This window comes from Xenopus laevis, chromosome 1L (assembly GCF_017654675.1).
Source record: "Xenopus laevis strain J_2021 chromosome 1L, Xenopus_laevis_v10.1, whole genome shotgun sequence".
Lineage (NCBI taxonomy): Eukaryota > Metazoa > Chordata > Amphibia > Anura > Pipidae > Xenopus > Xenopus laevis.
The window spans coordinates 153,567,970-153,595,532 of NC_054371.1; the positions used below are offsets into that span (position 1 = coordinate 153,567,970).

General features: G+C 38.6%; 1 protein-coding gene across 1 annotated transcript; it reads right to left on the minus strand.

Moving 5' to 3' along the window:
* Window positions 1-19,564: 19,564 nt before the first annotated feature.
* Window positions 19,565-23,091, minus strand: LOC121394443 (T cell receptor alpha chain MC.7.G5-like). Its single transcript, XM_041565403.1, has 4 exons — window positions 22,670-23,091; window positions 20,706-21,014; window positions 19,759-19,866; window positions 19,565-19,656 (listed from the first exon to the last, which is right to left on the minus strand). The coding sequence occupies exons 1-3, from the start codon at window positions 22,704-22,706 to the stop codon at window positions 19,760-19,762; spliced, it is 453 nt and encodes a 150-aa protein (XP_041421337.1). The 5' UTR covers window positions 22,707-23,091; the 3' UTR covers window positions 19,565-19,656; window position 19,759.
* Window positions 23,092-27,563: the final 4,472 nt, after the last annotated feature.

The following is a 27,563-nucleotide window of genomic DNA, read 5'->3' on the forward strand; positions in this document are numbered from 1 at the left end:
ACTACACATACTGTATAGTAGTCACCAAATGCTTGTGATCTGCATTATTATGGAAATGCTACATGTGCCACTTACATTACTCTTAAATAACCATATACTTGTGGTTATACAGGGTAGCAATTCTTACCTGACAAAATGATATAAAGCACGGCACTGACATACAGCATCATTTTGTTGATTGCAAGGCTCCTCTGAAAATGTAGGTTGTATATAAACCACTTTGAAGAAAGAGGAGGGGCTCACATTCAGCCAAGGAAAGCATGACTATGGGGCTGATTTACTGAAATAGTTGCACAATTGCAATTGCATTTCGATTGGTTGCTATGAAAAAATGACTCTTGTATGGCGATGGGCGAATTTATTTGCCTGGCGCGAATTCGCAACAAATCAATTCATGAAAGGGCCGCGAAAATTCGCCGACGAATGTGCGCCGGTGTCCAAAAAAACGGACGCTGCGTCCAGAAACCATTTCGCAAAATTGCCCATCACTACTCTTGTACCATTTAGCACCTATATTAATAAATTACTCCTTAACTGAACAATAATTTCAGTTCTGCCAGCTACTGATTGGTGTTGGATGATGAAGGGAGTTCCCAGAAGTTACACTGGTACCAAGAGATGCTATTGGTTGAGAACCTCCGATTTTAGCATGATTCAGGGGCATGACTACAAAGCCTGTATCTTAGACCTCAGTCAATCAATGAATTCAATTTGAGCATTTCATATTAAAGGGGTGGTTCACTTTCAAATGAACTTTTTGTATGTTATAAAAGAGCTAATTCTAAGCAACTTTTAAATTGGTCATCATTATATTTTTTTTGTTATAGTTTTGAATTATTTGCATTCTTCTGACTTTTTCCAGCTTTCAAATGGGGGTCACTGACCCATCTACAAAACAAATGCTCTGTAAGGCTCCAATTGTATTGTTCTTGCTACTTTTTATTACTTATCTTTATATTTAGACCCTCTCCTATTCGTATTCCAGTCTCTTATTTAAATCAATGCATGTTTGGTAGGGTCATTTTGATCCTAGCAATCACTAAACTGGATTAAAACCTAAGACACCTATACCAACCTCTGTGCTGCAGTGATGGTTTCATGGTTGGTCCCATTTTGGTCTTGTACAAGTCTTTTAGTGGGTGCTACTTGGCAGAGAATTGTGGCATCCTAGTCCTATGACATATGGCCGGTATCTGGAGCACCTATTTTCTATTCTAAGGTTAATTAGCTGAATTTTAGTTACAGTAACATCAAAAAATTTAAGTTTTTTAAAGTAATACAGGTATAGAACATGTTATCCAGAATGCTAGGGACCTGCGGTTTTCCAGATAATCTATCTTTCCAAAATTTGGATTTTCATACTTTAAATCTAATAGAAAATCCTTTAAACATTACATTACCCCTATTAACTGGTTTTGCTTCCAATAAGGATTAATTATATCTTAGATGGGAAAAAGTACAAGCTAATTTTATTATTACAGAGAAAAAGTAAATCATTTTTAAAAATATGAATTATTTGGATAAAATGGAGTCTATGGGAGACAGCCATTCCATAATTCGGCACTTTCTGCATAACGGTTTTCCAGAAAACGGATCCCGTACCAGTACGAATATAATGCAGCGTTTCTGTGTTTTTTTCAGAAACACTACTTTTGTTTATATAAATACGTTGCTGTGTAGCAATGGGGGGCAGTCATTCAAAGGAGAAAAGGCTCAGGTTACACAGCAGACAAGTTCTGTAGAACATAATGGTGTTATCTGTTATCCACTATTTAACCTGTGGCATTTAGCCTTTTTTCAATTTTTGCCATTGCTACACAGCAGCTTGTTTATATGAACTATAGTAATGTTTCTGAAGCAAACAGAGAAGTTTTACCAGTGCAGGGCAACACTACATGATATTTTCATTACTTTAACGCACTTTAATTTTTTTGACATTACTGTTACTTTAAAATACTTGATTATTACAAACTACATAGTAACATAGTAACATAGTAAGTAAGGTTGAAAAAAGACATGTCCATCGAGTTCAACCTTTTTTTTTTTTTTTTTGTTTATTAACTACCTATCTGCCAGTTGATCCAGAGGAAGGCAAAAAACCCATCTGAAGCCTCTCCAATTTGCCTTAGAGGGGGAAAAATTCCTTCCTGACTCCAAAATGGCAATCGGACCAGTCCCTGGATCAACTTGGACTATGAGCTATTTCCCATAACCCTGTATTCCCTTACTTGCTAAAAAGCCATCCAACCCCTTCTTAAAGCTATCTAATGTATCAGCCAGTACAACTGATTCAGGGAGAGAATTCCACATCTTCACAGCTCTCACTGTAAAAAACCCCTTCCGAATATTTAGGCGGAACCTCTTTTCTTCTAATCGGAATGGGTGACCTCGCGTCAGCTGGAAAGACCTACTGGTAAATAAAGCATTAGAGAGATTATTATATGATCCCCTTATATATTTATACATAGTCATCATATCACCCCTTAAGCGCCTCTTCTCCAGCGTGAACATCCCCAATTTGGCCAGTCTTTCCTCATAGCTAAGATTTTCAATACCTTTTACCAGCTTAGTTGCCCTTCTCTGTACCCTCTCTAATACAATAATGTCCTGTTTGAGTGATGGAGACCAAAACTGTACGGCATATTCTAGATGGGGCCTTACAAATGCTCTATACAGTGGAAGAATGACCCCCTCCTCCCGTGACTCTATGCCCCTTTTAATACAGCTCAAGACCATATTTGCCCTTGATGCTGCTGACTGGCATTGCTTGCTACAGCCAAGTTTATCATCTACAAGGACTCCAAGGTCCTTTTCCATAATGGATTTGCCTAGTGCAGTCCCATTAAGGGTATAAGTGGCTTGGATATTTTTACATCCCAGGTGCATGACTTTACATTTATCAACATTGAATCTCATTTGCCACTTAGCTGCCCAGATTGCCAGTTTGTCAAGATCCTGTTGCAAGGATGCCATATCCTGGATGGAATTAATTGGGCTGGATAATTTTGTGTCATCTGCAAACACTGATACATTACTTACAACACCCTCCCCTAAGTCATTAATGAACAAGTTAAATAAAAGTGGACCCAATACTGAGCCCTGGGGGACCCCACTAAGAATCTTACTCCAAGTAGAGAATGTCCCATTAACAACCACCCTCTGTACCCGATCCTGTAGCCAGTTTCCTATCCATGTGCAAACGACTTCATTAAGCCCAACAGACCTTAGTTTAGAAAGCAGTCGTTTGTGGGGCACAGTATCAAATGCTTTGGCAAAATCCAAATAGATCACATCTACTGCCCCCCCACTATCCAGAATCTTACTTACCATATCATAAAATGCAATCAAATTCGTCTGACATGACCTATCCTTCATAAAGCCATGCTGATTGTTGCTCATAATGCCATTCATTAGGACAAAATTTTGAATGTGATCCCTTAACAAGCCTTCAAATAATTTGCCCACCACAGATGTCAAGCTTACTGGCCTATAATTGCCAGGCTGAGATCGTAATCCCTTTTTAAATATTGGAATAACATCAGCTTTTCTCCAATCCATAGGCACCATACCAGATGACAGTGAATCTGAGAAAATCAGAAATAAGGGCTGGTCTAAAACTGAACTAAGCTCTCTTAGAACCCGGGGGTGTATGCCATCAGGCCCTGGAGCCTTGTTTACATTAATTTGTATTAAAGCTTTTTGAATCATATCCTGAGTCAGCCACTGACTAGATTGAGCTGAACCATTCGTGCAGTTATTAAGTGAGCCTGTGAACCCAGACTCCTCTATTGTATACACTTGTATACTAGAATTGTTTTTTTTTTTGTTCATGTTGATAAAACAAATGGCTGAGCTGGTAATAAGCTATTGAAGGAGAAGGGAAACTGCTAAATATAATATAGTTAAGACCGAAATCAGTTATAACTGGAGAGAGAGTGAGCCAAATAGGAGATATGGACTGTGGTACCACCACTTAAGGTTTTTTTTTTTATAAAAAAGGTGCTGGTATGGAGCTGTGTACAATACAGGTGCTGGAACAGAGATCGGGTAACATATACAGATATGGGAAACCATTATGCAAGGCACCAAAGTGGGTAACAAAGGGTGCCCGGGACTGTGGGGAGGTACTGGGAGCAGAGGGAACCCTGGGAATGGCTACATGGGGTGCAATGATTGGTTGATAGCACTAAGGGAGGGCTGTTATAAAAAGGGGGAGCTGCTTACCCTCCTCCTCTTGTGACATCACGGGCACCTGGAGCAAAGTGCAGGCTGGCAGCCTGACTGGTCTCCCCTAATTTTTATTTTTTGGGGACCTGAAGTGGAAAATGTTACGCATTAAGTTTTTATTTTGCTAAAACAAATGGAAACGAAGACAAATTTATACCTGGGAAAGTGTGTATTAACTATAAAGGGGTTTGGAGAAGTCTATATAGTCACAAACAAGGTTTCTTTTCTTTTTCTTCTTCTTTTCCAAAATGGTCTCCCCTAATGGCGGCCGATTATCCCACCCCCCACCCGTTGCACTGTTACACTTTTATTGTTACATTTATGTGTTAAAAATTTTTCAATGGATTGTCTTCCATATTGTTAAGAATTGTGTTATATTGAAGAAAAAAATTATATATATATATATATATATATATATATATATATATATATATATATATATATATATATATATATATATATATACAGTTCAAAATGGAGCAGCACTCCAGCAGTTTTGTCAAACAGTTTTATTGACACATCACTCGTGTATTCCAATGTTTCGGCCCTCGTTGGGGCCTTTAAAATGATCCTTAATAAGGCCCCAACGAGGGCTGAAATGTTGGAATACACGAGTGATGTATCAATAAAACTGTTTTGACAAAACTGCTGGAGTGCTGCTCCATTTTGAACTGTGGATATTATACTTTGACCGTGCACCCACCATTGACCAGTGTACGAGTGCAGGTACTTTCGGAATCTATATTTATATATATATATATATATATACACATATATACATACACACATATATATATATATATATATATATATATATATATATATATGTAACACCTATTTGGGCTGCATAGCACACAAATAGTTAAACTGTCCAGCTAGCAGTAGAAGCATGGGTTACACGCGACTTACACAACAGGGTCAGGGCCTTCGCCATGTGGAAGTGTTCCCTCTATGGTGTAGTGCAACTACACCCCCCCAGGCTACTGTACATACAACAAAAGATGGGCGCCAGGAGGTTCTTGCAGTAAAACAGAAACGGTTTATTTAACTATGCACAAGGCAAGTGACCACAGCTTTAGTACTCACGCAGGAGCTGAGGCAATAGCACATTTCTCACACAGAGCTGCAGGCATTAGGCATTTCTCACAGAGGAAAGGTCTCCATTAGGCATTTATTCACACACATTCCCTCCTGGAAGTTGTCAGGAAAGCAGCCTCTACCCTACAGTCCCTCTTCACTGAGGTCCCTGACTGGAGGCAACACACAGAGCCTCTGGGAAGCTACTCCCTTACTGCAAATCCTTGTTGGAGCTTCAGCTGCTCTTTCTCTCTCACCTCTCTGCCTTTCTCTCCTAGAGAGACTATGACAAGTCTGCCCTAGTGTAACTATTCCTCATTCACGGGGTTACCTGGTCCCCGACTTCTTCTCCAAAGCACATGGGCCTTTCTGGGCCTAGCTGTACCCAGGCTCTCCTGAGCACACCCAGCTGGATCACCATCCACAGGCCAAAGAGGAAGTGGCCACTCCCTACACAAACTATATAGCAGTGTAGCAGGGGAGTGTCATTCTCTCCTGGCAGATCACTCTAAGAAAAAGGTGGGGGCCTTAAAGCTGCAGGGCAGATTAACCCATAGGGGCCCCTACATATATATATATATTATTGTCACAGCTGTTGGCGGGTAATTGTTTTTGGACCTTGCCATTCCATTTGGGTATGGCCAGTAGGTTTTTCCCTTTACAACCTTCACCCATGAAAAGGAAAAATGGAGTATTGTGTTTTATTTAAATGTTAGCTCACAAGCGACTGCCTCCCACAGTCTCCAGAAAGCTCTGAATTATGGAAAGGCTGTCTCCCATAGACTGCATTTTATCCAAATAATCAATTTTTTTGGGATTTCTCTGTAATAATAAAACAGTACCTTGTACTTGATCCAAACTAAGATATAATTAAAGGAGAAGGAAACAAAAAAAAACCACACTACCTTTAAGGTGTTTTCCATCAACGCCATACCAAAAAATCTGAAATCATTCCTGCTTCTGTGCACCATGCTTCGGCCCTTTCCACAGTTTGGCGCCGCCATTTTCAAATAGGCGCATCACTTCCGCCCTGCGCTCTCTTTGTAATGCACATGCGCCTCCTTCGTGACCCCCCCCCTGACATAACCATACTTGCATTCATTCCGGCATTCAGAGGCAATGTGTCTTTTTTCCTTTTAAGTTAATACAGACCTGATCGCTGCCTGCCTTTTTTTAATCTCCCCCTCCTCAGCTCCTGCTTCCAGGAGCTTCAAAGCTTACCCTAATCTCTTAGCAGTGGGGGAGTACGCGATTGGTGAATGAAGAGATGAAGCAGTGGCAGAGAGGTCAGCGATGACAAACGGGGGTGTCACGTGACCGCTTCGTCATCGCTGCACAGAGGGAAAAACTATTCTTGTACGCATGCGCAGGGCACGGATTGAAACGATTGCGCATGCGTGTGCCCTATTCAGAAGGATTTATGGACAGCAGCAAAGGTATGCTATATCATCATGCTTACACTTTTTAAAAAATCTATTGCAGCTAAAAGATTGATGGAAAAACGAATGGGAGATTGCTTGCTGGTAATTATATATACTATTCCTTGGCAACACTTAGAGCTTAAGTAGTTTTTTGGCTTTCCTTCTGCTTTAATACTTATTCGAAGCAACACCAGCCTATTGGGTTTATTTAATGTTTAAATGATTTTCTAGTAGACAAGTAGGAAGATCCAAATTACAGAAAGATCCATTACCAGGAAAACCCCAGGTCCCGAGCATTCTGGATAACAGGTCCCATACCTGTAGTATATTCCTATAAGGCATTTGTACCTCTGAGCCAAGGATTATCAAAGCAAATGTAGTTTCAGTAATCCTGCATACCAAACAATAATTTGTTAGATTTTTCTATTTAACTATTTATAATCCTGAACATTTATGTAACTATTGCCCTTCTTTTACACCTTTATGAGAGCTCACTCTTTAACTTTTCACTTTCATGGGATATATCTACCTTCCAATATGAGTAATAAGGTGTTTGTAGGTGATCCAACAACAAAAAGGAAAACAGGGATTGAACATGTGATCAATATATTACAGATAAATTACCTGTAAACAGTTTTGCTAAATTGATTACAGTTTCAAGTGCCCATCAACTAGCCAGCTTCAGCACTGCAATTTATTTCAGTTCAATCCAAACCCAACCTTGGATTAAATGTCAAAGTACCCATGATGATGCTAGTCTGACAATAGTATTTGTGTAAGGTGCATATAATCAATATAACATAATTTTCTTACACAACCCTGTACCACCAAAGAGAGAAAAACAAAATAGGTCTATGTATATACTATACAGATGGAATATATATATATATATATATATATATATATATAATAAATAAAAGGCAGAGCTTCTTGTTCAATGGAAGTTGAAGAGTGAGACACTGTGGGACGCAGAGCACAATAATACACCCCAGAATCAGACACACTGACACTAGAGATCCTCAGCTCAAATGTTTTCATTTCCGCGTTCAGTTTTGAGGAATATTTTGTCCCAAATACAGCTTCTTCCTTTTTGTACAGTTCTCTGAGCAGAAGAAATCGAAGACTCATTCCTGGTTGCTGCACATACCATTGGAGAGAGGCTTGAGTACTTGATGTTTCATAATTGCAAGTCAATATAACTTGCTGGTTGAATTCAGCTTTCACGTCAGGGGGTGTCTGCATGACATTATCTCCTTTAGAGAAAACTAGGTAAAGATAGAATTTTTAGACAAGAAATTCAGAAAATGGATACGAATATAAGGAATAGTTGAATAACTATGACTTTATTATACTGGAGATCTCCAGTTCCTAATTGGCTAAATGGTTGTGTCTATTTCTTAGTAAAACTTTGTGAATATAGGCTTTCATATTGATTCTATACATTTCCATTTATGACTTAACTCAAATGAATACATACACAGATTAACTATACCTAGGGTAATGCTTATTTGTTATTAGAAGAGGTGAAAGGTATCAGAGATAAGAAGGCAAAATATTTTTTTCCATGAAGACGATCTAGGGTCGAAACAATAATACGTTTAATTACCTCTTACCTGGTTCTATATGCCAAAGTACAACACACAACCACAACATCATGCTGGCTAAGGAAAGGCTCAGAGGAATTATTTTAACTACATTCAAAGGCTCTGGGTTGATCTTTGTGGGGGAGGAGCCTCTGAATGAATGACAACTCGGTCTACTTTAACTCTGCTAAAGGTTTGGTGGGCTTTGAATCTATCGATGCCTAATGTTTCAGTAATTCTATTTACTTAATAATGATTCGTTTATAAGTTATTTTTAACACTTTAAGACTCAACAAAATAAAAAGAAAAGGAAATTATTTGTTTTTTTTTAACTTTTTCTGGCATGTGTATTCTTGTTTATTATTTTTATACACTACAGAAAGTGAACAGATGGGAGTGAGAGTTACAGTAAAACAAACAGGGTGGTGATGGTAAACAGGCAGGGAATATTATCTGTCGAACCAAGGGTGTGTCCAAAATGGGTTGTGAGGACTACCAAACTATTCTCGCCAAGACTATAATGGCATTACTGTGCCGTTCCCTGGCAAATGGATATGTATGTTCTTTCCCTGACTAAAGCAGTGTTCGACTACATCAGGGCTTGCTTGCCCTCATCCTACATATGGTTTATAAAATGAACCTGCCATAGATCAGTAGAAATAGTCTATTTTTAAATTAGTTTACTCTACTGTAGTCTGCATAACAGTCCCACACCTATATATATATATATATATATATATATATATATATATATATATATATATATATATATATATAGATATCTATATATATATATCTATCTATCTATATATATATATATATATATATATATATATATATATATATATATATATAGATATATATATATATATATATATATATATATATATATATATAGATATATATATATATATATATATATATATATATATGTATCCATATGACTTCAAAAGTATAAATGCCCACTACAGTATTGTCAGAAAATCAGTGCAGCTAAAGGACTATATGTTGAAATACACATGCTGTTATCTATAATGACATATTTACATTGACATATTTACATACTGAAATAGGTTTTACCTTTATATATTATATTTTATACAGTAGGTGGCAGCAACATTACATCTAAACTCAAATGGAAAATGACTTCTGAAAACAGTGAAAACAAGAGAGGCTTAAATCTTAAAGGTGTTCTGTGCCCAAAAATAGTGAAAGCGTGCTGCTTAAATGTGACAGGGTCTCTAGTACACTAGAGTGCAGCCCTCCAAGCCTCCAATATACTTGTACATTATATGGAGACTCTGGGTGTGTGTAGGTAGCATCTGAATTAGCTCATGTAACTTACTTGTTTTGTTGTAAAAACCTGCAATTTGTCAACCAAATTAGCCATTGTTTTAGTTAACATTATTAAGGAATTTATGTTTAAACACTTTAGCTAGATTTAAAAAATTGTACAAATAACCTGTTTCATTCTCATAAATAAATCCAGCACACTTTAGCAATGGGTTCATTAAATCCTTCTACACCCTCAATTGTAAAGACATTGCCACAATAACTAGCAAACTATATTTTATTAATAGTGTTCGCACAGAAGTTTTATCAGCAGCCTGATAGCCAGCCAGTCTATTTTTGGAATGGAATACCCAGAGGAAGACAGCAGGAGAACATACAGACTCCTTGCAGATTGTGCCAAGATCAGAATAAAAGACTCTGGAACCAGCAGAGCTAACCACCTATCCACCATGCTGAGTGTGGTCATTTATTCCACAATTTGGCTTTAGGTAAACCTTTACATTTTAATTCTAACATTCTACCACTAGAGAGTGCTGGTTTAATATCTTATGCAAATATGTGATATCCAGTGCCTTACAATATTATTCAGCACAGTTTTGACATGACCAGACACAATTGCTCTGAAATTTTTGGAGTTGGGGTGCCATTATACTTGATGCTCTGCAAAAAAGTCACGGAAAATTTGTGAAAGTCGAAAATTGACACCTGTGTCCAATTTTGGAGGTGTGTCAGAAAAGTTGATCCCGTCATCAAGTGCATGGGCGTCCGAATAGTGCTGACGTGCACTGATTTTGACACGGGCAACTTTTTGGACGTGTGTCAAAATTTTTTGGATGCATGCGAATTCACAGTGAATGTGAAGATTCACTTTGAATTTGCGCCAGGCCAGTTTATTCACCCATCACTATTAATGAGGATAATGAGGATAATGAAGGATATTGTGGGAATTCTGAAATTACCATAAACTGGCAGTTCAGTGTTACTCTCTGACAGGGCTGTACTTACCACCCTAGTCACTGGATCTAACAGCTAATAGAGCCCACATTCCGGTTGGGCATAACAATAGTTTTTTTTTTAAACCCCTCCAGGAGCTCCCAGTACGAGCAGCCATGTCCGGTCACTCGCATGCGCATAATGAAAATTGCTCATTATGCACATGCGCATGACGTCACATGCACATTATGTGCATGTGCGTGACACAACATGGGTGCTCGCGCCGGGCGCTTACTCCCGGTGCAGGTAGCCTAGCGTAATTGTAACAATTTAAGATAAGCAGGTCTCTTCGGAACCTGAAACTAGCAGCCTAAAGAGCAATTCACCTTCATTAGCAAAAATGTAATAACACCTAAAAACCACAGAAATGTTCAAACTTTCATAACCTGCCACAAAAATGGGTGCAGCAAACCTTTTTGTCCCTCTTTCTATTTCAAAAATGTTGGGAGGTATGTGCTGGCACAAGATTATAATCAGTAGTGTTTTTCTTCCAAAGCATGAGCTCTAAAATGGAGTCTGAACTCCCACAATGCACTGTGCAGGATCACATGTTGGCAATATGGTAGACAGACATTTCCAAATGATGAAAAACTTGCTGAAGGTGTGTTGAAAGCTGCTTTCTGAGTAAGATAAATGGCCAAATGTAGGTGCTGGATAGATACCTGAAATGACCAGCAGAGGTAGTTAATAGCAAAGGAGTAAACAAATAAATGTGTTGAAAGCCTATGCTGGAGACATGACAATCATTCTTATAGGGCAGTGATGGGGGAAGGCATAAAAGGGAACAAGCTATGACAACACAGTGTAACAGTGTCTGGTGTATGTTTTATATATATTCATAATGCCAGTAGCGTAACTTGGTAGTGTCGGGCTCCCCCAAGCCAAAAAATCTACTGAGGGGGTTCAGCACAAACAATCCTCTTCCCCTGGCCCCATTACCGACCCGCTTGCGCCACACCTCACAGGCCGGCACTGCAACACTATTTTAAAGGAAGAAGATAGTTCAGAGAGGGGCACATTGATGGAACACACAACACTGTCTGGGCCCCCCTGTTCAGGTACGAATTTGTGGCAAGGCATGCCCAGCCTCATTCCACTTTTATTAGAAGCACTCCCTTTATTAGAAGGGACACATTGCTGTTTAAACAGCCCACACACAGATTCCCCAGTGCTCCTGTCATGAGTCAAGGTGAGAATCTTGCCTCAGGCGGCAGTAAGCGGCCTGTTACAAGGGGTGGCAATAAGGTTTTTAAACTGGAAATTCAGCACTGCTAGAAACCGCTGTATCTAGGGATGCAGCTCCTTTTGACCCGCTCCGACGCTTAACTTTTAAGCACGGAGCGGGAGACAGGGGCGGAATCGTGATTGCTGCTTCAGGCGGCAGCAGCCATTGGTTCACCCCTGGCACAGGGGGGAGCGCTCGCAAGGGGGGGACGGGGCAGTTGTTTGACACTTTGGCCTAGGGGTGGCCCAAACAGAACTCCGCCCTGCCCCTGTTACTCAGCCCTCCTTCGGGCCGCTGGGTCTGCTATATAGATCGTTACACCAGTGGATAATGCATTGATTTTTTTTTTAAAAAAAAATTGAAATTCCATGTATTTGCATGTGGCACATCATCACCATTCCACCTGGTACAGTATATGCTGGGGTTGCATCTTAAAATGCTCCTAGTCTAGATCTTAGAGGACCTGTCACCTTGAGATATGAGTAATATATATCTTTCCCTCCTTAGTTAAACCCTATAGTCAACTGTTTTTGTTTATATCTAAAATGGATTAGAAAATATCCTACATGTAAAAAGTGTTTCATAGGTGCTGCCATCTTGAAACAGGACCCCTCTGTTTAGTGTGTGTGGGCTGTGCCAAACTGCCAAATCTCATGCATGCTTAACCCTTTCCCTGCCAGCTGTTTTGCCCTAGATGCGAATATCTACTGCCAAGCAGTTTTTACCAAGGGCCTTTCCTGGGGGGGGGTCTTTTAGTTTACCAAGGAAAGCAATATATTGTTTTTTTCAGGACAACCTGAACTTTCAAAATATGCAAGAATTTTGGTGTAATTCTACTTCTGTAAAAAAATATAGGCTTCTAAGTGTCTAATAAGATGGAAATAATCATGTTTATCTAGTTTTGTGGGGAGCAAAAATAGAAAAAAGTAAGTTCACCCCAGAAAAGCATATATTTTTTTGGAAACTACACATTACACATTACTGCGTTAATATCAAGGGGTTAATCAGTGCAGCATTAACAGCATTATATGACCTTTAATATGGTGCAGAGAGGGATTTTCTGAGAAACTTTGCAATTGTTTTTTTCATTTTTTTATTTGCAGTTTGAGTTTAGCTTTTTATTCAGCAGCTCTCCAGTTTGCAATTTTAGCAGTCTGGTTGCTAGTGTCCAAATTACCCTAGCAACTATGAATTGATTTGAATGAAAGATTATAATCTGAATCGCAAAGAGTCTGATTAAAAAAAAAGTACCAATAACATGTTTATCCTTACAAGGCAATGCTCTTTATATGGGTGCAGTGACCCCACATTTAAAAGCTGGAACTGGGGACTGTTCCTGCTGAATTGTGCTTAGTACAGGGAATACCTATATACCATAGTTTTATGGGATCTCTCTGTACAGACTATGAGCAAACTTAGGGACTGTTCCTGCTGAATTGTGCTTAGTACAGGGAATACCTATGCTGCCATAGTTTTATGGGATCTCTCTGTACAGGCTATGAGCAAACTTAGGGGACTGTTCCTGCTGAATTGTGCTTAGTACAGGGAATGGCCCAGTGTCCTGCTCTGATGTCTGCTATGTGCCACCAGGTTATACTGATAAACAGGAGAATTGTTTTTAACAGGTCTTTGGTATATGAAAATCATGAATGACACAATGAATTTTACTAGAGCTCTTACATGCATTTGCCTATTTATAGAATCAATTCAGAATGAAATGCAATTAATTGGTTGAAATAATTTATTGTATATGAATGTATATTGATTAAATTGATAGTTATGTGATTTATACATGAAATCCAGACCCCTCTTTTGCTCAAATTTTTGTGCAAAAAAAGCAGCCACAGTGTCATCTCAGTTCTGAGCTCAGCCACAGCTCCTTCATTCTATTAACAGCACTACTCTGCAGCAGAACAGCTTCAATCCCCTCTCTCTCCTACACCCCTCTGGAGCGCACTCTGACAGACAGAGAGAAAAGACAAGTTTTGGAGAATTGGAGCACAGACTGACTAGGTTTACCTAGTTATTAGGTTTACCATGTGGTCGTAGTGGGCGGCGGCACACTGCAGGCTGCAGCAGGCATTCTCTCCCTCTCTGTGTCTCCCCAGCCCCCACACAGTCCGACTCCAGCCAGCAAAGCCACGGGGGAGGAGGCGTACATGACATCCACACTCTGTCTCTCCCCACACACCCAGTCACTTAACTTTATTTGCACTTGATCCTTACAACAAGCAGCACAAAATGCTGTGACAAGCAGCACAAAAAAATGAGGATGGAAATCTGACGGAGTGCGGAGAGCTTGGCTGTTATTGTGAGAGGCAGATAATGTGAGGCAATAGGTGAACTTCCACTCACAACCCCCTGCCTCCTCCTGATCTCCGTCCCTCCCGGTCAGTGCCCCTAACCTCTTATGTGTGTGAATGGGCTCCCGATCGGACACAGTGCACAAGCAGAAAGAGTGAAGGGTCATGATGCCACACCCCCACACCACTGAGACGTTTGTGTTAAATATTCCTGCGTCCCCTCAATAACAGCAGGCAGCAGTGTCAGGGCGCCACAACCGATTGCCTTTTGGGAAGCAGCTGTCCGAGGTAAATCATTTGAAGCTGTGCTGGCGTTTTAATGTGTGCGGTGCAGCTGTGAGACGGAAGTCAGTGCTGCTTCTGAACGGAGTGGGGGGGGGCTCACAGACACACGGAGAGAGGGAGAGAGAGAGACAGACATAAGGACGGACGCACCGGCATCTTCCTCTGTGTTTCACTTCCGGAACACACACCCCCCTGCTCCGGCGTGCACAGTCCAACCTTCACCAAATCTCACGAGATCTACATATTTTCCCGTGAGGCTATGCGCACCGACTTTCACAAAGTCGGATCTTGTGAAGTCGCGTGCGCATTGTTAAAAACCCTGCATTCATTTCATTATTACAAAAAAGAATCAATGTATGTAATACCATTAACTCTTTCCTTACAAAACCACTACAACTGAAAAACTGACAGGTTTCCTTTAGGCTTGTCTTATGTTCATAGCATTTGGAACATTTCGGAAGGCAATTGGCTCATGTGTGTAAAAGCCGTGACTTAAGCACAGCCCAACTTTCACTCTTTGCCTGGCTAACCTATCACAATAAAAAGGTGACATCATATTTTAGACAATATGGGTATGGCTTTATTGATACACAAGGGGTGATACAAAATCCTACCTCCCAACATTTTACAAATGGAAAGAGAGACAAAAGGTTGGGCCACGTGTAGTGCAGCAAAAATTTTTGACAACGCCGATTTTATGGCCACATTATTTGGCAGGTTATGAAAGTTTGAACACATTTCTGGGGGGTTTTAGGGTCAGGTTTTATGTGTTATTACAGTTTTGATCATGAAAGTGAATTGTGCTTTAAACTGATAGTCTCTGTTCTCTCAAGAGACAGCTTATCTTAAATAGTTACAATTGTATCTTTCCTTTTATAATTTGTTACAAAAGTATCTAAGTACAGTTGCTAAATGTTCTGGGCTCTCTGCCAAAAAGCCTCTTATTTTAATTAAGTTTCAGAAACTTTGTATCTTTTTCTGGCGTCAGTGCCAGACATTTCAGTAAGAAACCCAGGACTGTGGGCTGAGCTGTCAACATGGTGACTGTCCCGCAGAAAATGGGATAGTTGGGAGGCATGCAAAATGGCCACACAGTGTGCAAAGTGCAAATAAAAGGCCATAATCTGACTTTTTTTGCACTTTGCTCAGTGTGTGGTTGCTGTGAGAATAGCCAAAGGCCTCTGCTCTCTGTTTTGGAGCATGGAGGACTTTATTCTGTGCTTATAATTGAGCGTGGTTTGCATTAGACTGCTCTCGATTCTAAAGAGGCAGCGGGGGTATGCACATAGGCATCCTCCTCTCCTGCCCCTGCCTTGTGTGTCATTCTGAGGAGCTTTCTGGTTCGAGATAACAGATCCCAGGAGCTGCTCAAACAAAAAAGTGTTTTTTTTACAGAAGGTCAAATGTTTTCGAGCACAAACTCTGCGCTTCCTCGGGGACAAAACCTTAAGTTCGTTAAAAATGAAGGTGTTTGGCTCAGCAACAACAAACAAGCTCTGGTGCATTTATTAATAATGACCCACAGACTACTTGTATTGGGAAAGTGTGTTTAAAAAACATGTATGAAAAGACCTATGGGATGATAAATTCCCTTGAACGGCAACATACAAGTCATATTGTGTTTGAAATCTGGATTTACCACAATGGAGATCGAACCTAATTTGGAAGAAGAGAGGGGATTGTGCAGGAAACAATTCTGAAGTGAAGTAATTTATTGGAAAATGTTCCAGTGTCCAGTAAGAAAGCTTAAGTATTAGTAGGCCAGATGAATGGGACAGAATTATTGATCTAATTTGCTGAAGACATTGATTCCACCATAATGTAAAGTATGCCTATATTGTGTTGCCAGTTGTAGGACAAAAATTAAAGCTAAATGCTACAGTATATTAAAAACTTACAAAGTATATTGGCTATATTAAAAACGTACACAGTATATAACAAAAATATTTAGTATATAGACTATACACAGAACAAATACAAAATGCAGTGGTATTAAAGAAGGAAAGCATGGGTATAACAGTGGTTTATGGTTTCAAATACAGACTCTTTGGAGAAAATGTGTTGTTTCCATACTTGTACTGTATCAGTAAAAGTATAGCTCAAACAGATCTGAACATGGTTACACTTTGCACACAAAGCAGTTGTGTATATCAGGAAACTGCACATTCACAGAAAACAGGAAACCAGAAGTGTGTTAGCAGCCTGCCTCAAAGAACTTGCTTGTATCAGATGGAAAATCAGCCTGCAAAATGTGCACAAGCAAAATGCCATTTCTGTTTGAGGTGATTTACCATTATAGATCTTTCTAACCACAAAAAGTATTCATTTCTGTCTCTAAAACTGTGATCTTAAACATTAAAAGATGAAATCATATTTGTTTTTCAAGAGTGAAACCAGTTTATTAAATGCAACTTTTTTCAGTGCAAAAAATATTAGCTAATGATATACTTTGCAGCATATAGATTACGATTTAGGTTTCCTGCATTAAAAATTTAAAGGAGAACTAAAGCGTAACAAAGAAGTGAGCTAGAATGCTGCACATTGAGGCTTCTATACCAGCCAAAGACAACCACAACCCTTAAGCAGGGAAGATCTGTGCCTCCAAAGATGCCTCTGTAGCTCCCTGTCTTCTTCTCTGTTGATTCCCAACTCATATTCTGTGTTGCAGTCAGTTACTTAGCTTAGATACTGCATTCAGCAGTGCTTTAATTATGAGTTTTAGGTTGGGGGAGGCACACAGCCATTCAGTTGTGCAAGTTTAGGGAACACTAGTGGGAACAGGGTGCAAAGGAGTTGTACCAGAGGGGCAGAGATGTGAGTGCTTGCTGAAAGAGACCCCTTACTATGTACCAATTGCATCCAAAGGCAGAAGAGTTTTATGCTGGCTCTTCTCTTGAAACAAAACCAGGATTTACTTCAACACAATGATTACAAGTGCCACAGCATCAATTTCATCTTATACAAGAAAGAGGGACAGGCATTATGGGGAGGCCATCTATTATAAAAAAAAAAGCACCTAATAATTGTTGTTAGCTAAGCTCACAACTCATAGCTTCTTGGTGGCAAAACAACCCTATTTTGTATAAGATTTTTTTTTAGTACATTTAAGGTCTGGTAATACAAATTATGAAAAAAGAACCCTTAAAAAAAACCTCAGGTCACAAGCATTACATTTAGGGGGTCATTTACAAAAATCCAGATTTATCTCATTATTTTATTTAAAAAAGCACAACCAAATTCCCATGCCCGATTTGACCTTATTGAATGATTTAAAAACTTGCATTAATCGGTTCAGGAATAAAACCCAAATAAAATCGTACGAAAACCAAAATCGTATGTTTTTTCAGACTTTTTTCCAGAATCACATAATTTTTATTTATTTTTTTCCCGAAAACCCTGAATTTATCAGATTATCAGGCTGAACCCAGCGCAAACACCATAACTGCCAATTGGGATAGGGGCATCTCCCACTGACTTATACAAGACCTCGACAGGTCTGCAATGGTGGATTTTTAGATCCAGGCTTTTTGTAACATCGGGGTATAATAAAAAATATTTTTCACTAAAAAATATTTTTTTCCACAAAGCCCTACCAGATAAATTTATGGTTACCCCCTTAATAGACCCCATACCTGTATATTACACGTATTTATAGTTTCCTGGCCCACACTTTAAAATAAACTTTTTAAAAAAATAACAGTGCTAATCAAGGCTACCAGTGCAGAATTATGTGCGTTGACTTAAAAGTTCGTTCTATCAATTAATTTACATTCTTTTATTTTTTTCAAACATGGACTTACTGTACGACAATTACTGTAAATGATTATTAATTCACAACTATACCACAGATATATTGCCTATTTGTGGTTACTCACCTGTTTAACACATTTAATGATGACGGTGATGCTTTTTTGTTGATTTAAGGATGCGGTGAAAACAGGGAGACTTCAAATGCAGCCTAGTTAATTTAGAGATCAATACACCTAGCAACTAATTAGCTGTATGCACCTGCACTAGCCAAATACACCCACGACCTTCCTGCCCTACTTTTTATTTTTGTTGTAACGGTAAAGGAATGATAGATATAGAAATTTGCAAATGTTAAATGAGTAAAAAAAAAAAATCACATAAGAATATGAAAGTAAAATTTTGCTGTTGGTCCAGATATGTATTGTTTATGTTAATGGGAACAAAACGGCACCCCAACCAGTGGTGCATGAGTAACATGTTGCTCACAGACCCCTTGAAGGTTGTTCCCAGTGTGTTATGATACCTGTGTGGCGAGGATGGCCTGCCGTTTCTTCCTCTGTCCATGCCAGTTTGTAAATGACATGCACTCACTCCGCTTCCAGGTTTGACGAGTACGATATGTCTTAAATCATTGCTTTTGGTGCGAAATTGGCCATGGGCAATAACTCACTGCCCAATGTAGGTCTATTCCTTATAGTTCCTGGGTGTTATTCTAGTCTGTTTAACCTGTTCCTGACCTTGCCTGTCCCTGACCATCCTTAGTTCGCTGCCAGTCCAGACCCTTGTCAGTTCCTGACAATTCTCTTGGATCACAAATTGCTTGCTTGGAGGAAAGTGTTGTTTGTTTAGGCTGTCAGTCCACATAGGGGCTACCAAATAGCCAAACACATGCTTGTATTGCTCCCCGACTCTTTTTACCTTTGAATGTGACTCAAGAGTAAAAAAAAAGGTTGGGGTCCCCACGTTAGGGCATCAGTTCATAAATGACCCATTGGTGTTTGTTTGTAAAATTATCTTATTGAAATGTAAACAGCTATATCTATATTGTCTTTTTCACATTTTATTGTTTTTTACCCTTCTCTTTTATTGTCATCCACCTGAAAGCATATTTCTATCAGGTCAGAGTAAAGGGACACATGCTAGTTTACAGAAGAGCACTTTAATGGAGTCATTTCAAATACAATATGCACCATATGACTAAGACAGTATTGTAACACTAGCAGTTTAAATACTCCCCATTTAGCTATTGAATGGTAAGGGTGGAAAATTGATAATATTATGACAATGTTTTCATATACAGGTATACATGAGCTATGGTGAAATTGACTAAATGCTGGGGGTAGATAGCCTTAAACTCTGTTTATTCTGTCTGTTAATTTGCTTAAATTGACCTCACTGCAGCTAAGAAGGGACTTGCTCTTTAACACCATCTGGGGAGAAGAAGATCCATGGCTATACATAATTGCATACACTTGGCTTGGCTTTAATTCTCAAAGGACCTGTAGAGAGGAGAGACATACAATTATTTGAAATGTAATTCAAGTAAAAGAAGTGTATGCATTAAAAGCTTAAAGAGGCTATGCTATGCCATCATACTGTACCTTAAGTTAACCAAATTCGATAAGTTGATATCAAATTGAATATTATTCCTTTAATGGTCAGAAACCGCAATCCAAAAACGGTGAACAACAATGTGTTAAATTTTTCATCTGTAAAACAAGATAATAAATCTTTATTAAAGTAAATAAAATCCTGTGTACGTACAGTACATGAAACTGAATATAAACTTTATACATGAAAGTCATTTAAGCCTTTATTAAAGAAGGAAAGCTACCTAGGCAGTTTATTGCCAATTGATGAACCACAACAGTGCAAGCTAGAATGTTGTATTTATTCTGTAAAATGCTTTACCATGCCTGAGTAAACAGCTCTAGAAGCTCTCTCTGTTAGATTAGAATAGCAGCTGCCCTATTAGCTTGGTGTGACATCACTTCCTGCCCGAGTCTCTCATAGCTCTAGGCTCAGATTACAACAGGGAGGGGAGGATGGAGGAAGAAGAAGGGAGGGGGGGAGAGGGAAGAAAACCGAGCATGCTCAAGTCCAAGCCCTGGAGATTTATACTGAAAACAGGAAGTCTGATACAGAAGCCCATGTGTACACAATAAAAGGAAAGAAATGCTGTGTTTCTTTTCACAGCAGACTAAGAGCAGCATTACTTTGAGGGTTTACTGGTGTATTTATATAGACTTTTCTGGTAAAGCTTACTTAGTTTTAACCTTTCCTTCTCCTTTAAAAGCACACATAAGTCACCACAATCTCACTACCCTCACCATGAAGAACTGTTTACTTTAAAGTGGGGGTCTCTGTTTTTTTAATCTTCTTTATGTGAAAAAAAGAGGCCCCATTATCTGTTTATACTGTCATATGCTCTATAATTGTGTTACTGACACTGTCTATCTCTCTATATATTTGGTGCATAATGGACCTCATCTTTCAAGTATTGCAATGTATTTATTCTTTTTTTTCTGTTTTTGTAAAAATAACATACCTCTTTTTATGTCTTCAGACGTAATATCCTTTGATTTATATATGATTTTGCAGTACAGATCCTCTCCTACATGGTTGATATCCCATAATACTGTGCTGTATCTCCATATTTTATCACCAGACTTATCCAGCATAAATCTATCCTTTAGATTAACCTCATTTTTATTGACAACAGCTTTTGTATCATTTTCGGGAGTCGGAAAATCCGTAGCCAGGCACACTGACCTGGGGCACACTGAACTCGAACACATTCTCTCAAGTTGAGATGATTTAAGGAGGTACACTGAAGGTCCGCTGCTGCCTTCAGTATCTGTTAAAAATGTGTGATGGTGATTATTTGCTAATTTTCATAACATAAGCCTGAAACAGTGCAATTTAATATGAGATTGTTGTCCTCCTATTGTCCACAATTGTCTCCACTAAATAAATTACATATTAAGTTGGCCTCTAAACATAATTTCACCTAATAACTACACTACTTGCCAGCTTTTTCTTAGCAATTTGTTTCTGGCAATTTTGTTTTTTTTTCTATAATGAATTCTGACTAATCAAGACAGATACAAGACTAAAATTAGAGATTAAATTCATTGGTTTATTTCCATTTACTATGCTTAACCTTTAGTTTTGTCCCAGGGCTACATGCAAGTTTGCCATAACCTGGACTGATGTAGAGATGCTGCTCTGGCAAATTTGCTAACTATATGTATAACTATAAACGTGCTTGCTTCTAAGCTGCAAGGGTTAAAAAGTGCAGCTTTTCTACCTTAAATATCTCACATCAGAGCAGAAACAAAAAAGATATTGATACTGTGTGATGTAATAGAATTAATAGTATCGACTGCATAAAGATTTATAGTGTATAATTTTTCTGCAACTGCTGCTACTGCTAAAACAAATACTGGGAATGTAATAAAAGTCGGTAACTGAAAAACTGTTCGCAATGCGAAAAATTATGCCTATGTGCAAACAAATTTTCTTACTAAAAAAAAGTCTTTATGTTTGCTCCAAAAGATTATGACACCTTCAAGCACTTCTAAAGAGCGCGCAATTAAAATTCGCAATGCAATAACAGTTTAAGGAACAATATTGCATTGCGAGATGTGGATTTTTAGTCTTATTGGAGTGAATTGTTTTGCTCTTTGTGACTTTAATTACCCATTGCGTGCGTTACCATGAATAGTGATGGGCGAATTTATTCGCCAGGCGCGAATTCGCGGCGAATTTGCGCGATTCGCCGCCAGCGAATAAATTTGCGAAACACCCGCGTCAAAAACGAGACGCCGGCGCCGTTTCGCAAATTCGCCCATCACTAACCATGAAAGTACAATACAAATATAGAGTGGTACTCAAACATAAGATGCCTTGAGGTGTTGCTGAAACAAATACCTTATAAATGTTATTGCATTTAAAATATATGTATTTTTATACATGCTGAATTTTACTTACTAGGCTGGTCAACCAGCTGTGTCCCACCACCAAAGATCAGCTTTGTACCAACACCAGTGAAGGCACAGTCACACACAATAGCACACAAACTGTGCGTCTTTCCTCTTGCTAAGTTCTCAAAATACACTGTGTTTTATTAATTCTAAGTAATACATAACACTTGATTGCAATAATGAGTGGCCACTAAGCTAGCACCAGGTGCAGAGGTTGCAGGTAATTAGTACAGAACAGATATGGTGTATGTTCCCTTGTCAGAGATGGTTCTTAGGGGTTGGAACAATATTACAATATTTTATGTGTTAAAAATAAGCACATGCCCAAAAATGGTCTAGGGTAATAAAATAAAGCAAACAAATGTCAACAATGTGACCCCTTTCCATGTTCCCCTCCACCTGCAGAACAACTATTATTATATTAATTAATAATGAATTAATGTTATTGGGTGAAAATAAATTATTCTAAACCAGAATTCTCTCTATTCTCTCTCAATGTGGGGTTATAAAATAGATAACAACGTACTTGGTCTCACATTCAGCTCCATCCCTTTTCCAAACATTAGATTACCACCGACAGTGTTAGCACATTGTTAAAAGGCACTACAAAAAGCTGTATGATTACCATAAACACTGTATTTTAGCACAGTTGATTTTTTTCTTCTTCTGTAAATTGAGGCCGTGATCAGTGTCACATCATTGATTTAATAATACAGAGAATTAAAAATTCTAAATAAGACTTTATTGACGAATGCAGTAATTGATGACAGGGTGCATGTAGAGTATCACGTGGTTAATGTAACAATGTCTCTAAATCTATTTAATTCATGTACTTTGCGCTATGCCCTCCACATTGAAAAATTGCTCTTGGTTTGTGCTGCAGAGATGTGTTTGAAATATTTTATTTGGTTTTCACAGTAAACCATAAAAATCAATATGATAACAAATAGTATGCAGAATAAGAGGATTAATACAATGACATATTATACAGAATGTATAACTTTTAGACATTCTTAAAAGAAGAAAGAAAAAGCCCATTGTCTTGGGAATGTCAGATAACCCCCCCATGAACATTTGACAATTGAAGAAACTGAGATATTTGACTTCTGGTATTGGAGTCACAGACCTCAAAATAAGGAGACCATATAAGTCTAAATGATTCTTTGGAATTATTTCCTTTAGTTTTTACTAATAAAGCTTCCTGCCAACTAAGCTGGTTCATGTAAGCAATAGTGTCTGTCAATGAGGGAGACTCATTTTGTAGCAAACAGTTAAATAAAGCCTTTCTGGAGGCAGCCAAAAATAAAATTGTCAATATTTTATTTTCTTGGGACTTAAATAATGCTGCAGAGATGGACGCAGGCTACTGTGGGACCTCTAGAGTCACTGCCTAGTTTGGAGGTGGCTATAGCCCCAGGGTCAATAGTAACTGTGACTAGTGATGGGCGAATTTATTCGCCAGGCGCGAATTTGCGCGATTCGCCGCCAGCGAATAAATTTGTGAAACGCCCGCGAAAATTCGCCCAAAATGTGAATTTCGCACAAAATTTGCGAAACGGCGCAGATTTGCCCATCACTAACTGTGACATGTACAACCCTAGTAGGTCAGTATTCAGTAGCACTCCCTTTGCTTGTAAATGTCTTTTGTATCCAGAGTTTTTTGGTTTTTGTTATAGGAACGTTTGCTCACTCCTCCTTGCAGATCACTTCTAATTCCCAAATCTTGTTGGGCTGTCTTGCATGTTTACAATTTACCCACAGATTCTCAATTATGTTAAAGCTAGGGAATTCTGAGGGCCATTCCAAAATTTCCAGCTTGATTTTCTTAAAGTAACTCCTGGTGACGCATGTTTAGGATCATTGTCTTGGTGTAGTAGCCATTCCCTTTTCATTTTCTTCTTCATCTTCTTAACCTCTTCATCTTTCTTATTTTACATTGGCATCCAAAATTTGCTAATATTTAGTGGGATCCATCCTTCGTTTTACACATACAATGTCCCTGTGTAACTGACTGCCACACAAACCCAAAGCATAATAGATCCACTATCATGTTTGACAGTTGGTAAGGTGTTTTTCCATCAAATTATTCTCCTTTTTCTCCAAACTATTGGTGATTGTGGTCAAAGAGTTACAATATTTTTACTTCATCAGTCCACCACACTTGTTTCCAAAAAGTTACTGAAATGTCTACATGCAGTTTTGCATACTATTGACATTAACATTTGTGATGAAGTTGCAGATAAGGCTTCTTCCTGATGACTACTCCATGCATGTGCAAGCAAGGCTGCTCCATGTATTGGTAAAACACTATTCCTGTGTCAGCCAAGCCTTCTTGCATGTCCTCTGCTGTCATATGAGGGTTTGCCTTTCTGCCAGCATATATATGTATAGAGAGAGAGAGAGAGAGAGAGAGAGAGAGATCTCTCAAACAACCTAATATTGAGTGCAATAACAAAAAGGCATCCTTCGTGAACAAACTTTGCCTTCAGTTGTGCAGTACATTAAAGTCACAAGATATTAAGGGTTCATATACAATTAAGCTAAAACATAGGATTTTTCAGAATCTGAAACTTGCAAACTTTAGAGGGTTTTTAATACTTACTGACCACTAGTGGTGAAATACTCAGATGTCAGAGCTCAGATTTGGTCATTTATTATGTTGGAGGACTATTGATATCAATATATACAATGATCTAATGATCGTCATATCAATAAGTAGGCACTTACTCGGTACTACTCTTACTAATGTTCCTGCTCAGAAAGAGTACTGATTCTCAAATCAAACACCACAGTGATAGCTTCAATTACAAAAACTCCCAAGGAAGACACACACACACCAGTAACTGGCAACCATAGTATTCCCACGCTATACCCCCGAAATCTGCAGCTCTCCATAATGATATAACACAAAAAAAGCTATATTAAAAACATATAAATAAGATTTTTACAGTTACAACCTGCAATTTGTTCTGTTAGATATTCAGAGCACTCAAAATCACAAATTTGGTGTCTCACACTAAAAAATTGGAATGGGGAAATTTTTATTTATATGCATTATACAAATTTGATAAGACTGTTAGATAGGTCACATACTATCTAAATTTTCATCAGATTCCTAGTTAAGGGTAGTTCCACTTGTAAATTAGTTCCCCATAAAAAGTCTAATCAGACTATTACTAACGGTACTATAAACTGTTCAGCAAATGTAATTTCACAGTAAGCCTAATATTATATAAGCACAATCAATTTCCTGTCTGATAAAAGTTTTAGGTAGTCTATTGTAACTGAAGAAGGACATGTGTAGCCTCTTTTATTCAACCACATGTGTCCATTGACATGAAATATGTATGAACAGCAAGTGTTAATGTGGAATGTCTATGTGGGATACAAGTATACGTTTACTATATTCAACTTACTTGAATTGCAGATTTAATTATATTTCCTCCAACACTGAAGAACCTCAGTACCAGTCAGAGAAGCACCCGCTTACAGATTAGTCACAACACAACTGAAGGGAGACTGCGGAACATCTGGAAGTTAACACCTGTGTAATACTCCAATTACTTGGCCTACTTTGGTGCTCTGTCAACTTGATGGAGAAATCATCATCTGTCTCATCTGTCATCTGGGCATTTAGGGGCCTATACTTCATTACCGGTGATGTAGCCTGATTCACTCAACAGAGCCTTGACACAATTTTTTGGCTAAATTGTAAGTATTTATATATTAACGTTTATAGAGTTAAAATTACAATCTTTTTCATATATCAAACAATAGCTTGTGCTTGATCCAAACTGAGATATAATTAATCCTTATTGGAGGCAAAAAAATATACTGTGTTTGATTAATGTTTAAATGATTTTCTTTAGTAGACTTAAGGTATGGAAAGACCCCTTTTCTGGAAAACCCCGAACATTATGGCTAACAGGTCCCATGCCTGTAGAAGAATTTTGTATGCGATCATGTGCTTAACAAGCAGCCATGATAAATATTTTAACAGAGTCCCTCTTAGGACAGAGCAGGAGGATTCTAGCAGCAGAGTTTGAGCTTATTGCATACTGTAGGTGAGTGTGAGTCCAGGAGACCAATTAATAGTACATTACAATTATTCTAGTTGGGAAAGGAAAAGAGCATGTATTAGTGTTTTATGAGTTGATTGATAAAGAAAGGGAGATTTTTTGACAATATTGAGTAGTAAAAAGGGTCATGCATTTTGAGTGGCATTAAAGTGGACCTGTCACCCAGGCACAAAAATCTGTATAATAAAAGTCCTTTTAAATTAAACATGAAATCCAATTTCTATTTTTTTTTAAATCATTCATAACTCATTTAAAAATCTCAGCTGTCAATCAAATATTGTCTGCCACTCCTCTATTCCTTACTTTTACTTTCCATTCAGCACTTACTAGATGTCACTGCACTCCACACATTCCCCCTCTTTCTTTACCAGTTAATTGTGTAGCCAGTGCATAGGGATGGACATCTGGTCCCCCATTCTGGTGCACAAACAAGATTCTGAGATGACACAAGGCTTGCCTTAATAACAGTGACCACAAAATGGCTGCTGCCTGCTTGCAATAATTTTGAATTCCCAGACTGACGGAAACAAGATTCAAATAATTTAACGAGTGTAATTTAAGTTAATTTTGCTTGACTAATGTGATAAAATAGGATTTTGAATATTTTTTTTTGCGTGACGGGTCCCCTTTAATACAATTTGGGAAGAAGAGGTAATGGTCAAAGATTAGTCCCAGGTTTGGGTGGAAAACAGGGTCGGACTGGGCCAGCGGGATTCCGGGAAAAAACCTGGTGGGACCCAGCTCTTTTGGGGCCTGCGGGCCCAGACCCACTCCCCACACTTCCCCCTTACCTCCTGGGCCCTGGTTGCATGCTGCAAAAAAAGTATGCACGTGCGCATGCGCGCACGCATGTGTGCCGCTGGCCCACTGGCCCAGACACGCTCCCTGCTGTTCCTCCTTACCTTCTGCCGGCAAAAGGTATGAATGTGCTCATGCGCGGGGGGAGGTGGTTTCCCAGCAGATTAAATTTAGTGGCTGGGGGGCCAGTCCGATGATGGTGGAAAACATTTAAGTTCCGGCCCGGGTGGGTATTTAATTTTTCAAATAGTAACTACTACTCAATTTATAGGGTCAGTCCTCAAAATTCTTAATCCTGGATGCAAAAAAAGCAAAGATGAAGGATTCAGACAGTTTGTGTTATTTAACATGTACTGATTATTGATAAATCTGCCACATAGTCTGCACATTGGAAAGCATTATATTTTCATTTACAAATATCTATAAATGCACAAAATGGGCTGGATATGGCTTTGTCTTAGAGAACAGATAAAAAATCCTGAACACACTGCATCTCACTGTAAACAATGTAATAATAATAGGCCTGACAGACCTTGGAAATAA